This window comes from Coenobita brevimanus, chromosome 16, assembly GCF_032717465.1.
Source record: "Coenobita brevimanus isolate Jiangsu-jjx chromosome 16, ASM3271746v2, whole genome shotgun sequence".
NCBI classification, from domain to species: Eukaryota; Metazoa; Arthropoda; class Malacostraca; order Decapoda; family Coenobitidae; genus Coenobita; species Coenobita brevimanus.
In genome coordinates, this window is record NC_136969.1 from 32,528,673 (window position 1) to 32,542,271 (window position 13,599).

Genomic DNA, 13,599 nt, shown 5'->3' on the forward strand with positions numbered 1-13,599 from the left:
CAGTATAAGGCAAAAGAGTAAGCCACTGAATATGCTCACAGCCTTAGAAACTAATGCAATATTGAAGCATGGACCATGATGCACTGATGACAGCAGGATATGAGGCATTGTGGGCCTGATGGGATGAACATACCATTGATAATATTTTCATCAGCATCTGAGGCTTTCTAGCACCTCTTCTTTAGTAATATATTTTCTGTATTTCATCTTATTATTCTGGTCTCCTGTTTGCATTTCATATACCACAATGTAATTTTAATATCAATACAGTTTGCATAAATAACACACATGATAATATTCCTGTGACAATGGGAGCAATACACTGGTAAGGAAGAGGTGCTAGAAAGCTTCCTACACTAATGAAAATTTTTAATCATGTAATTTTTCTCAGACAGTGTTTTCTATAACAGGGCATACTGTTGCATAATAAATTGTACCATAATGATAATTACTGAATATGGCTCAATAAATTTTATATTATCAATTTTTCAATTGTCGGTTAAGGTAACAAATTATGGTACCTGCCAAAATTAAGATACTGTACTTATGCCTTTAAGAAATTCAGAACTGTTCGGTCAGATAATTAACCCCTTCACGCTCGATGATGCAAAATGAGTCAAAATGGTGTTAGGCTGAAGAGTACCAAATGACTCACTTTGCATCATTATCAGTGTTGGTCTCAAGGGATGCCAATTAGGCAATTTTGGACAAAAATATTCACCAAAAAATAAGTTTTATCATGAAGTGCATCAATCTTTGGTGGGTCATAGGGGAGGATGTCTTTTTCAATGTCAACAATCTCAGCTTTCTCTCAGCTCTCAGTGAGGGGGAGGGAGAAGTGTGCGAGTGCATGCGCGATTTTTGTTGATTTACTCGAAAAATACTGGTTGTATAAAAATTCCGAAGACACCAAGTGAAAGCTTGTGAAATTCTGCATATAGACATATGCTTAGCTCTTGCATGGTGCAGGTAAAATATTGCAGTAGGGTGCTGGGAAGTTATTTTCACCGTGGAACATTATTCTCACTGAATTTCAGTACTTCACTGTACTTTTACTCAACAGTTTTGTGTGTTTTTATTAGCTTATCATACAGTATAAAACATCAGCAAAGATGATGGTATACAATTTATACCAATATAACCAATTTAAGGGGCAAATAAAATCCAAGGGAAGGTTTTCCTTAGTGCGCAGGTCCAGGCTGCCCTCGTGGCATTTTCTCTGATCAAGTCCCACAAGCTTACAGAAAACTTGCAGTGCGCGAGGGGGTTAAAAATGAGGAAGTTTACCCTGTTCAATAGGTGTAGTGTATTTCACTGCAGTATCAGTGGTTCAACTTTAACTGCTTATTATTCAAAACTACTGCTCTGTACAGTGACCCCTCATGCCCACAATACTTCATACAAGGCTAAGATATCTGAGTAACGTATCCTAGCACTGACCACTGTGCAGTACTAAGTACAGGACAGCAGCAAAAAACACAGCTCTGAATCTTGCAAACAAATTCAACTGCTTTTCCGTACCCATGTATCCTAGCACAATCATAGTGCAGCAGTGGTAAGTAAAAGACATCAGTGAGTAAGAAAGCTTTGAATCTTGCAAATGAACTCAGCTGCTTTTCCAAACCCGAAAGTGACTTAAGGCGGTAAATAGACTGTGCTTACCTACGGGAAGGTGGAGAAGGAATGCTGCAGGAAAATGAGTTGGTCAATAAATTGTTAGAGGGCAGAGGGGTAAAATGTCTGAACATAATGAGATAACAAGGGAATTCTGAAGAAAAGTGGCCTAGGAAATGAATACTGAATGAAAGGATCTGTAAGAGAGTTTGAGAAGTTTTTAAATGAATAATCCAAAGGAAATTTATGAGGCTTTAAAGGATGAAATAACACAAAACTTTGAGAGAAAATAAAGTAATAATTAACCGGAGAGCTTAGGAAGACTTAAACCCATTGATTCTGCATGATAAACTTTTCAATTTATTCTTGTTGCTACCAGATATGGTCAACTTGGAAAAGGTGTCACATACTGAAGAGATCTGTTAAAGCAACACATGGCAGGAGGGGGCGTCCATCATCCACTCAGTCAATGTAATGCTCTCTCTCTCTCTCTCTCTCTCTCTCCAAGTGACTCTGCACTGCATGACAAGCCAAATGGTTTCCTGAGTCCCAGGAAACTATTTACTGCTGTGAGTAATAACCATATAACCAAATGACACCTGGTGGTTTAGTGGGTTAAGGAGATCAAACCGAATGGAGCCTGTATGAGTTCCATCTGAGGGTTTCTTCCTTGCATAACACCACTCAGAGGCACATACGGCTGGTCATTATCACCTTAAATGCTGGGACTGAGAAGCCTAGCACTGGGCCCCTAGGATCCTGTTTATATGGAGCTAAACAGGATTGGATGCTGGTGTTGTTGGATGGCAAAAATAAAATGAAAAAGACACACCCAGGCTCAGTAGGTTATCCCCTATCCCCTTTTATCTGGTGATAGATTTTAAAATTTATTCTTGCTTTCTTTAAACAATTAAACTCGGTTTAGGGAACATAATTCAAATATAAGGATTTTCATATAGGATTCATAATCCTTTCACTAACAGAAATCATTCCTACCTTGAATAAAGATCTTCTGGCAGTAACCTGACCAAAATGAAAAATAGGTCACCACTGTCAAGGGGTTATGAGAAGAATTCACAGGAAAAATTAGAAAAATTTTCAAAGAAAATCATAAGGTGAATTAGGGGTAAATAAAAAAAAATGAAGTGAACTCAAAAGCAATATGGCCTGTGCCATGCCATGTGGAGATAAAAGAGAATGAGAGATTGACTAGGAGAGTGTATGTTAGTGTGGGCAGCATATGTCAGTGAGTGGGGAGAGGGAGAAACTGAGGATGAAGTGGAAAGGTAAACAACAAGAGTGAGGGTAGTGTAAGCTGAAGGGAAAGCAGCTTGACAGTTATGCCCAAGGTGGCATGGAGCTAGTTTATTTGTGGCAACCCCCTCCAGGATTAAGGCATGTGGCCAAAGATGGAGAGATATTGAGATACACAGAGATACACTGATAGACAAAAAGACATGACAGACAGAAAGATATCTAGATATACAGAAAGACAAAATAGCCAGATAGATATGAACTTACATGGTATCCGGTGCAGCTGCTTTGGTCTCCGGGGGCAGGTCATGAGAGGGGTCGAGATGGTCATCAGAGACAGCTGAGGAGAGGGTTGCCAACAGGGTCAACACTCGTATCAACAGCGCCTCATCCGTCTCAAGGGATACCAGGCTGCTCAGTTTCCGTGGGCCCTGGAGAAAATGCAGTTCTTTTTATGGCACACTAAGAGATGGGATGGAGAGGTACTGGACAGAGAGGGGTGTGGGTTAGATTGAGGGCAGCCTGATAGGAGATGACAAGGTTACATGAAGGTGATTGGCATGCAGCCACCCTGCTGGGATTAAGGAATCTGGCTATAGGCAAACAGACAAATGGATATCATTTACTCTACTTACTTCTTTAAAATTAAGTGATGTGGAGTCAATTCAAATGTGATCACCCCTTCCATATTTCAAATGTGATCACCCCTTCCATATTAAGATATCAGGTTATAGACAGACAGACAAATATTCTTAAGACAAACATGCATACTCAGCTTAGGGGCATCCTCTACTGAAGAAAAAGTTAATGAGTTATATCTGACACTTTCAGTTCAAAAACACTCTTCTAAGCTGAACAGAAGCCCCTGAAAGTAGCAATAATAAAACCACAAAGACTTAGAAGAGATATTAATGAAGAGTGTTCTAACTCCTCTGGCTCTAGTGTCAAGAACTCATTATTTCTGGGACTACCAGGATGTTTAGTTTCTGTGGACCCTAAATATGGTAAAACCCCCTTAAAGGTGCATCAACTGGGGGGAAGGGCATCCATCATATCAGGCTCTCTGCATACTGCAAATTTGTCATCTGGCAGGTGCAGAGTTATATCAAAGGGGTGGTTGGAGTTTATCTCTCACATAATGCCACTCAGGGATGAGTGAGGCTGGTCACTCTCATCTTAAATGTCAGAACCAACTTGCTCAGCCCCAGGCTCCTACACTCCTCATGGGGCACCACAGGATTAGATGATGATGATGATGATGATGATGATGATGATGATGATGTACTTATTTTTTTAATGTGTCCAACTCTGTGCACAGGCTTCACAGCCTGTTCCCAGGGCCCAGTAGCCCTTCTACATACCATATACAGTACCTCCACATGTCACCACTTAAGCACTAACACTCACCTCTCATATTGAATACATGCTAAGGTTCTCATATTGGACTGGTTTACTGGTGTCAGCTGCAGTACTTTTATGACATGTCGATGGGTCTTCTGGTAGACCAGTAAAGTCTGCTTTATAAAATTCAAACCCTTAAACTATTCCCTGCCCCACCAGGGGCATAAAGCCACTTTAACATGGGATCCTATGCTTCACATGATGTGAATTTATAAAGTGCAATGGGCTGTGTCGCCCATATTCACGCACTTTATGTGAGATGACTGTACTACCTAACGGTGTTTAACTTGAAGTAACATTTTCCTTTCACGTATCCTATGCTTTTAAATGAGGACAGCTTGTACTAGAGTAGTCCCAATCATGCAAGAGCTAATAATAATAGATAAAAGTGAGTGGCACCCACCTCAGCTGCCAGCAAGGAAGGGACCATCTCACGGTTGCAGGAGAGGTTGACCAGCAATCTAAGGCTCTGCAGCTGAATATGTGGGTTCTCACTGTCCACAAGCTGGTATAACCTGGGCCATGGATGAGTAAACAATTCAATATTCAGCATATGAGGAACAGTGTATCTATTCATCAAGCTTTCAAAAGAGCCTAGCCAAAGAAAGTAAAGCAAAACTGAATATGCTTACTGAGCATGCTATTAATATGTTGTTGTTACCCTAGCCCTATCTGAAATGCAAGTCTGGTAGAGTACAGACTTATGTAATCAACCTCCTGCAGTCCACCACCCTCCTTTTGGGAGACTGGCAACTGAGCTGCCTAGGGATACTGGTGTCACCACATGAAGGCATCCCTTTCCATATACAGGGTAGTTCATACATTGCACCCTTTTCCTGAAGGTATCTTGGGTGTTGTGTGGAAGTCTCATTCTGCTGGTGTGAGGAAGGCAGACATTCAGGCATCCTAAATTACTAACCAACCATGCAATCAACGGATGTTAAAAATTATGCAAAACAGACACCAGCATCACTGACCAAGCTGTTCCTAGAACGCACAAGAACCTGTCAGTTAAGGGGTGATGGGGATGCAATCTAGGGATGGTGGTTAAGTGATCCATTCATCCGTTATCCAGTTCTATCACCCCCCCATATGGAGCGTAGGTGAAGACCCACCAGCAAGACTAGACTTACGTTTATCAAAGAACCCGATGTAATAAAATCCTTGAAATATCTGTGCCCTATTGGAAAAAGTGATCATGTGGTCATTGAGTTCCAGATGATAACAGGGAATGTGGAGCCAAGAGTCGAGCTTTAAAGGCAGGGAAGGTACAACTTTGGGAAAGCAAACTTTACAGGATTGAGAAAATTTTTCAAAAATGTAGATTGGAGAAAATTCAGAGAAACAAGAGAGATACAGAGGAGGTGGGATATTTTTCTAGACCTCTATAATTCGGGAGTGGAAATATTTGTGCCAAGAGTAAAGGGGAAAGAAAACAGGAAAAATGAGTGGTTTAGTAGAAGGTGTATGATAGCAAAAAAAGAGAGAGACACGGCGTGGAACAATTGGAGAAGAAGAGGTAACAACAGAACAAAGGAAGATTATAAAAGAACTAGAAATGAATACACAAGAATACGCAGAGAAGAAGAAAGGAATTTTGAAAAAGGTATACTAGACAAATGTAAGGATGAACCCAAACTGTTTTATAGAGTTGTTAATGGCAAACTGAAACAAAAGGAAGGAATCACCAAATTGAAAGTAGAAGGAGAGGTCTATAAAGATGCGGCAATGCAAGCAGAAATAATGAACAAACATTTCCAGTCAGTTTTCACTAATGAAAAGGAGTTTGTGGAAGGGGAGGGAGTGACTAGAAATGTAGTGATAAAAGATATAAAAGTGGAAGTATAGGAAGTGTATAAATTACTAGAAACTCAAGATGTAAGGAAAGCCCCAGGACCAGATGGAATCTCTAATTGGGTACTGAAGGAATGCAGAGAACAACTGGCGGATAAGATTCATGGTTTAAATGTGTGTTCTCTGGAAGAGGGGAAAGTGCCTCAAGAGTGGAAGAGGGCAAATATGGTACTAATTTATAAGGGAGGAAACAAGGAAGAACCCCTGAATTATAGACCAGTGTCCCTAACCAGCATGGTCACAAAATTGTGCGAAAGAATTCTGAAAGATAGATGGATAAAATATCTGGAAGAGATGAATATTTTGGCTGATAGTCAGTTTGGATTTAGAAGTGGAAGGTCATGTGTTTCCAACTTGTTGAGTTTTTACTCAAGAGCAATTGATGTGCTACAGGAAAGAGATGGTTGGGTGGATTGTGTGTATTTAGATTTGGAGAAGGCCTTTGACAAGGTACCCCATAAGAGACTAATGTGGAAACTAGAGCATATAGGAGGACTGAAGGAGAACCTCCTGGAATGGATGAGAGACTTTTTGAGAGACAGACAAATGAGGACAGCAATAAAGGATAGGATGTCTGGATGGAGGGAAGTAACAAATGGAGTCCCACAGGGCTCAGTGTTGGCACCAGTAATGTTCCTGATTTACATACTGTAAATGATATGGTAGATGGAATGAACAGTTATGCAAGTCTGTCTGCTGATGATGCAAAGATCTTGAGGAAGGTAGAGGTTGAGGAGGATTGTAAAATGCTGCAGGAGGATCTGGATAGGATACACGAATGAAGCCAGATGTGAGAAATGAAATTCAATGCAAAGAAATGTAAAATATTGGAAATGGGTAAAAGTACCAAAAGGCCATCACTGAATTATTTGATGGGTAATGAACCAATCACAAAAGCGAGAGAAGAGAAAGATTTGGGTGTGCTGGTCCAGGACAATTTGTCACCTGAAAAACACATTAACAAGACAGTTAGAGAGACGTATAAACACCTGACTAATATAAGAGTAGCTTTTCATTATATGGATGAGGAGATGATGTAAAAATTGATAGTGGCCATGATTCGCCCCAGGTTAGAATATGCAGCAGTAGTGTGGTCCCCACAGAAAAAGAAAGATTTAAACAAGATTGAGAGAATACAAAGAACAGTAACCAAAATGATCCCCAGTCTGTCAGATTTGTTGCAAAGAGAGTGTCCATCAATAAGTACATCTCTCTTTTGTAACCTGTTGGGAACAGGAGAGAACTACAGAAACAAATCAAATAGTATGGGTGAAAACAGGCACTCGTTTTCATATAGTCCCGTATCGTGTATCAAGCCTCCAACATGCCTACATGCATCAGCCTTGATCACCTAATTAAAAAGAAATAAAACAAAACTTGAATATACAAATGAACACACAAGTGAATGGAGTTATTGACCCTTTTAGGCATTCTAGATAATCAAAGGTATAAGGATGATGGAAATGGGCACTTGAAGGTCCGGTGGATTATAAAATGCTGACCAAATGCAAGTTCTTTTGAAGGTTTGACTTTACTACTCACAAAATGCTGCTCAAGTATGAGTGGCTTGATTCATCAATCACCCAATTCTGTCTGTCCGTCAGGAGTGCAGGGACCCAGGGCTAGATTATTCAGTCCAGAAATTTATGACCAGTCCCCTCACCTAAAATGTTAGAACTCAATAACCTATGCTGCTTTCTTCATGACTGATGGGGCATGTGGTGTACTGTATGGTCAGAGTAAAAGCTTTGCCTGCTATTTTACTGCATCTACTTCACATTTATGGCTTGCCCATTGTTTACTTCCCTGACTCATCATATCACTGAGAATTATTTTTGGTCAGAGAAACATACCAATTCTCTCTCAGCTTTGGGATATTAGCCAGCAGAGGGAAGTGAGAAGCGGATAAGGCAACATATCTGGCAAACTTTTATGCCACACTGTGCAACTTACCTATGTAAAAGAGGGCAATATGCATCATGCCACTCACTGGTGGTGGCCATATTAGTTAGGACTACCAAGGCAGCAAGCCTCAGCCCATCATCACCCTGGCTGTCCTGCACCAAGTCCATCAACATGGGGAGACATGCCTGTATTCAGAAGAAGGACTTACATGAGGAGGAGAGCAGAGGGCATATTTCAAAAGCTTCATTTTTCCCAAGCAAATGGAACTGTAAATTGGAGGAAACTGGCAAGCCTGCTTTATTTATTTCAAGAAACTACTTTTACTGAAGAGGTAAATGTAAAAAATAACAAAATGGCAGCACTGTAATACATACATTATTTCTTATAAACCTACACTGAGTATATTACATCGTTATCTTAGCTGATGATTCTGTAATTTCTTTACACAGTAAATGAGATGTTCAAACATCAATCTGGCTCTGATGATGATTACTGATTATCAGTGCTACAGAAAATGATGTCAAAGATGATCATAACAGGTTCTCTCTCTCCCTGGATGACTCAGATATCATTCTGAATATGAACAACAAACATAAGATGTTTGTGGACAGTGGTTGCACTCTGAAGCTCCTCTTTACAAGCAAGAAGAATGATACAAAAATTGCTGTCTTAAAGATGTCTCCTGAAGTGCACTCCTCAAATGACAAATAGAGCAACTACACTTATGTCTCACAAAATGCCATGCCTTCGACAAATTCTGGGTTGCTCAGTGTCATCACTACCTGGGTTTTGGTCACACATCTGCAAAAGTGTACTAGAAAAAATAAAGTTCCTAAATGTGTTTTTTGTAATGGAGCCCATAAATCTAAAGACTGTAGTAATAGCCTCCCAAATGCATAACTGCTTTCCTACGTCATAGAAAAACTTATTTCAGTTCTTAGTTGTTCATTCTGCTTCTAGTAAAAAGTGTGCAGTTATGAATTCTCACCATCATCATCATTATCAGCCTGATTCAGTTTAATGTAGGACAAAAGCTTCTCCCATCTTTTTTCACTCTGATCTATTGGCTGCTAGCCTGTTCATCCAGTTCCAACAAATCTCTGAATAACATCTCGCCATCTCATCCTCTGCCTACCTCTTCCTCTCATTCCACCTTTGGGATGTCATCCAATAACCCTGGTTGTCCATCTGTTATCTGATGTACGAAGGATGTATTCTGTCCACGTCCATTATGCTTTTGAGTATAGTGATATAGCTGCTACTCTTGTCTGTTCTCTTATTCATGAAGCGCTCTCTTTCTCTCCCTCTCTCTATGTGACCCCTACCATGATCCTTTCCATTCCTCTCTGGGCACTCATAAGTTTATGTACGAAGGATTTTGTTTGATTCCATGCTTCTGATTCATAAGTTACAACAGGAGGGACACAATGATTATACAGCCATCTCCTTTAGCATAATGGTACTGTAATTGCTTATCTTTCATGTATGTGTACTTAGCCTGCCAAAAGGCCTTCATCCCATTCCTGTTCTTCACTTGATTTCCTTCTCATGGATTGGGTCTGCCTGAAAAGCCAGCCCAAGGTATATGCATTCCTCAACACATTCAAGTTCTTCATCTCCTACTTTTACTGGATGTGAAAAAACATGTCTGTTGAAGACAATTTTCATCTATTTCATATTCATTTTCAAGGCTACCTTCAGACTCTCCTCCCCCACCACAAACACAAGGGCATGGAATGAGGCTAATACCAGAAGAGTTTGTAAGATATGGTTACACACCTACAGAAAGTGACTGAGAAACAAGAAAGATATAAACAAGATTAAGAGAACACAAAGGGTAGAAACCAAGATAGTCCCTAGCTTGGCAGATCTATTGTACAAAGAAAGACTAGAAAAGCTAGGTTTGCCTTCCTTAGAAGAAAGAAGAGAGAGGGGTGACATGATTGCAGTATTCAGGGCCATGATGAGAGTAGACAAATTTTACAGAGAAGATCTGTTTGTATGGAATGGGGGAGCAACAAGTGGAAATGGAAATAAATTTAAAAGGACAAGTTGCTTGAAGGATATCAAGAAATACAGTTTTCCGTACAGATGCACTGACCTGTGGCATAGCTCCGACAAAGAGATCGTCTCGTCCAAAAACTTAAATGAGTTTAAAGCAATGTTTGACTGGCTGAGACACAGAGATGGGATCCCATGAGCATAGCTCATTTCCTGTTTATCACAACTAGGTAAATACACAAACACTTCTGACCTTCGCTTGCCGTATATTTTCCTCAGACAACACAACATTGCCTAGAGTCTGAACTGCTGGCAGCCGCACCTCAGGGTCATCCAGCAGGGTAGTAAGGCGGTGGATACAACCTACTTCACGCAAAAAATCCTGGAATATTGAAAACTTTGTTAGTGCAAGATATCCTTTCTCTTGTCAAGATTTCCCTTCCACAGAGGGGTTAATAAAAGTTATTTTCTCTAACCTGGAAAATGTGAGTACAGTACAGTAAAACCTCGATATAACAGACTTCAAAAGAACGGAATTTGCTTTTATTGGAATCGAGGAGCTACCGGACTAAATTCCAATACAGTACATCCCCCTATTATGCGCCTATATGGGCGACAGAGGATGTCGCGTACTAGGAATTCGTGTACTATGAATACATAAACTTATGGGAAAAATTACATATGGGTGGCACCCCCCTTCATGGGCAACCCTTGGGATGCCTTTCAGACCTAAGTTTTTTTTTTTTTTTTATGTGTCCAACTCTGGGCATAGGCTTCCCAGCCTGCTATCAAGGCCCAGCAGTCCTCCTACATACCATACACTTCTACATGTCACCACTTCGGCGCTAACACCCACCGTCCATATTGAATACATGCTAGGGCTGTCTCATACAGGACTAGCGTATTGATATTAGCGGAGGTATTTTTACAACATGTCGGCGGGTCTTCTGGTAGATCAGTAAAGCCTGATTTAATGAAATTCAAACCCTTAAACTGTTCCCTGCCCCAGCCAGGATTCGAACCTGGGTCCGTTAGGACTGCAAGCAGCCTCTCTACCAATTGAGCCACCGCCTCCCCCTATTATTGTACTATACAGGGAAACTATCTAAGACATATTACCTTAGATAAAGTAAACCAACAAGATTATGGCTTTACTAGGTAAATCAACAGGGATATGAATTAACTAAACCAACAAGAATATGGCTGCTCACCTTTACCCATTATTGCTTTTGGGGGGGCAATGTTGCATACTCGGGGTAACCCCGGATTTGGGCCACGCTTTGCTGCCTGTCTCGCTTACAAGGAGTTCAATTCACATACTAATAAAAAATACACACACACACACACACACACAAAAAAAGTCCTCGTGTACAAGGGGGATCGTATACTCGGAACTCGCGTACTGTGGGGATGTACTGTATATCGAAAAAAGTCCGATAAAGCCAGAAGCAGTCCGGACTGCCTGACCACTTCAGCTATGTTCACCACTATAAGGTAAATAAAAGACATGTTTGCCAGAGTACAGTACAGTATTATTTCATATATTATACCACTTAATTAATGTAGTGAAGGTATAATAATGTACAGTACAGTACTGCAAGAATAGTGAAAACAGTTTAAAACCTGTTAGTGTGATCCGGACTAATGTCTCATAAACTGGGAAAAGTCCAGGATAGCAGGGGGTGTCCGGACGTCGTTTTTATTGGAATTTCGCTTTTCTCGGAATGGTTTGGGCCCCAATTAGTCCGTTGTAGTGAGGTCTTACTGTATGTACATGTCAGAATTACAGGTTTCACTTGTACTAGCATCTTAAGTTCAGTAACAAAACTTGTCAAAATAGTGCATCTAATGCATTAGCATGATCCGAGGTGGAGGGATGGAGTAGAGAGGTATATGAGGGGGAAGGGGTGAGTAGGGGGGAGGGTAGTCAAATGGTGGGTGACAGAGCGACTTGGAGGCGTTTTGTCTGCAGCCACCCTTTGCGGGATTAGGGCGTCAGGCTATAGATAGATAGATAGATAGACTAATAATAACCAAAATGAAATGGACAAAACAATCGAAGTTTTTTTTGGTACACAAAATTTGCAACACATTTATTGATACAATAAATAACTACACAGTACTAAGGTTTATTTGCACAATACTCAATGTAATGCTGCTTTGGGTGTCTGCCCTTTCCTCTCTTTCATCCTTCCTCTTCTGTCTTTCTTTCCTTCATTCTTTCCTCTTCCTTCTGCCTATGCGTGACTCTGCACTGAGTAACAAGCCAAATGGTTTCCTGTACACCAGGAAACCATTTACTACGCTGGGGGGTAACCATATACCGTATATGCTGGTGTATAAGGGCGACCTGTGTATATGACTACTCCCGATATTTCCATTCAAAATGTGGGTTTAGAGGTATGCTCTGTACATAAGACAAGCCCCAACTCTTTAGACACTGACATATTGCTGCCCCAGTAACCCCAGTCCTTTATCACTCTTCCCACTGACCAGTGAAGTGATACTATTAACATGCTGCTAAGCAACACAGCCTTAGGTTTTACTTTAAACTAGCTTCTTCTATAGGTTTCACAGGCTATCTAGGCTGCATGTGCCACCTCCGTTATCAAAATGAGTTATAAGTTAATATTCGAGTATAAACTCATACTGTGTTAAAAACTTAAAAGCATGTTACTGTGAATTTTATATAATAGGTTAAAGTAAAGTTACATTTTATTAAAGTCATCACATCAACTGTCAGTGATTAAAAACCTTCAAAATCAGTATCATCCACATCAGAAATCATCAGTTCATAAACTTCATCCTGCACTAAAGTTTGCAGTTCTTCAAAGGTGTAGCTTCGGCATTGGCTTCCTCTTCCTCATCTGCCCACAAACTGTTATCTTCTGTGCCATCAACTGAACTGGATATTCCACATTTCTTGAATGAGTTGATGACTGTTCCCACAGACACATCATTCCATGCCTTGATATTAACATCACAGCTTATCCAGACCTGTAGCACGCATATTCCCACCACTCGTATAAGAATTTTTACCACTGATCATTCGCTCGTTCCACTGCTCACGGATGCGGTCTTTGAATGGATTATTCAGACAGACATCAAGTGGTTGTAGGACTGATATTAATCCAATGTCACTGTTGTTTATCACTGTCCGTAATAAGCCCTGCATCAGATCTGGCAACCCCGCGCTTGGTGGTAATTTGTAAACAACCCAGCCAGTTTCTACCGCGACACGCTGATATTCATGGTGTGGGCTCAACAGGTTACTCAACTTTCATATGTCCTCATGGCCATACCCATGGAGATATTTTTTATAAAAGTTTGTCTTCATATAGAAAACAAGTTGTGTTTGATGATGATGTTAGTAATTTAAACAGGTTTTGACCTATATGTACTATATTCAGGGAAACAAGGGTCAAGATGAGTGTTTGGTGATGTTCCCTATCAAGCCTATGGATCCCATAACCACAGGATGTAGAGGTTAGGATTTTATACCTAGAGTTTAGAATGACCCCCTATTTTGGGCTTTTTTTTATGTGGTTCAAGAGTCACCCTGTACACCGG

General features: G+C 40.5%; 1 protein-coding gene across 1 annotated transcript in view; it reads right to left on the minus strand.

Annotated features, from left to right (window-relative positions):
- Positions 1-13,599, minus strand: part of LOC145390878 (uncharacterized) — a 32,864-nt gene that overhangs the window by 10,283 nt on the left and 8,982 nt on the right. Inside the window, exons 7-10 of the mRNA XM_080265617.1 lie at positions 10,283-10,411; positions 8,077-8,213; positions 4,673-4,784; positions 3,136-3,299 (exon numbers count right to left, since the gene is read on the minus strand). Of these exons, the coding sequence (XP_080121743.1) occupies positions 3,136-3,299; positions 4,673-4,784; positions 8,077-8,213; positions 10,283-10,411 (542 nt within the window). The remainder of the gene's footprint in view (positions 1-3,135; positions 3,300-4,672; positions 4,785-8,076; positions 8,214-10,282; positions 10,412-13,599) is intronic.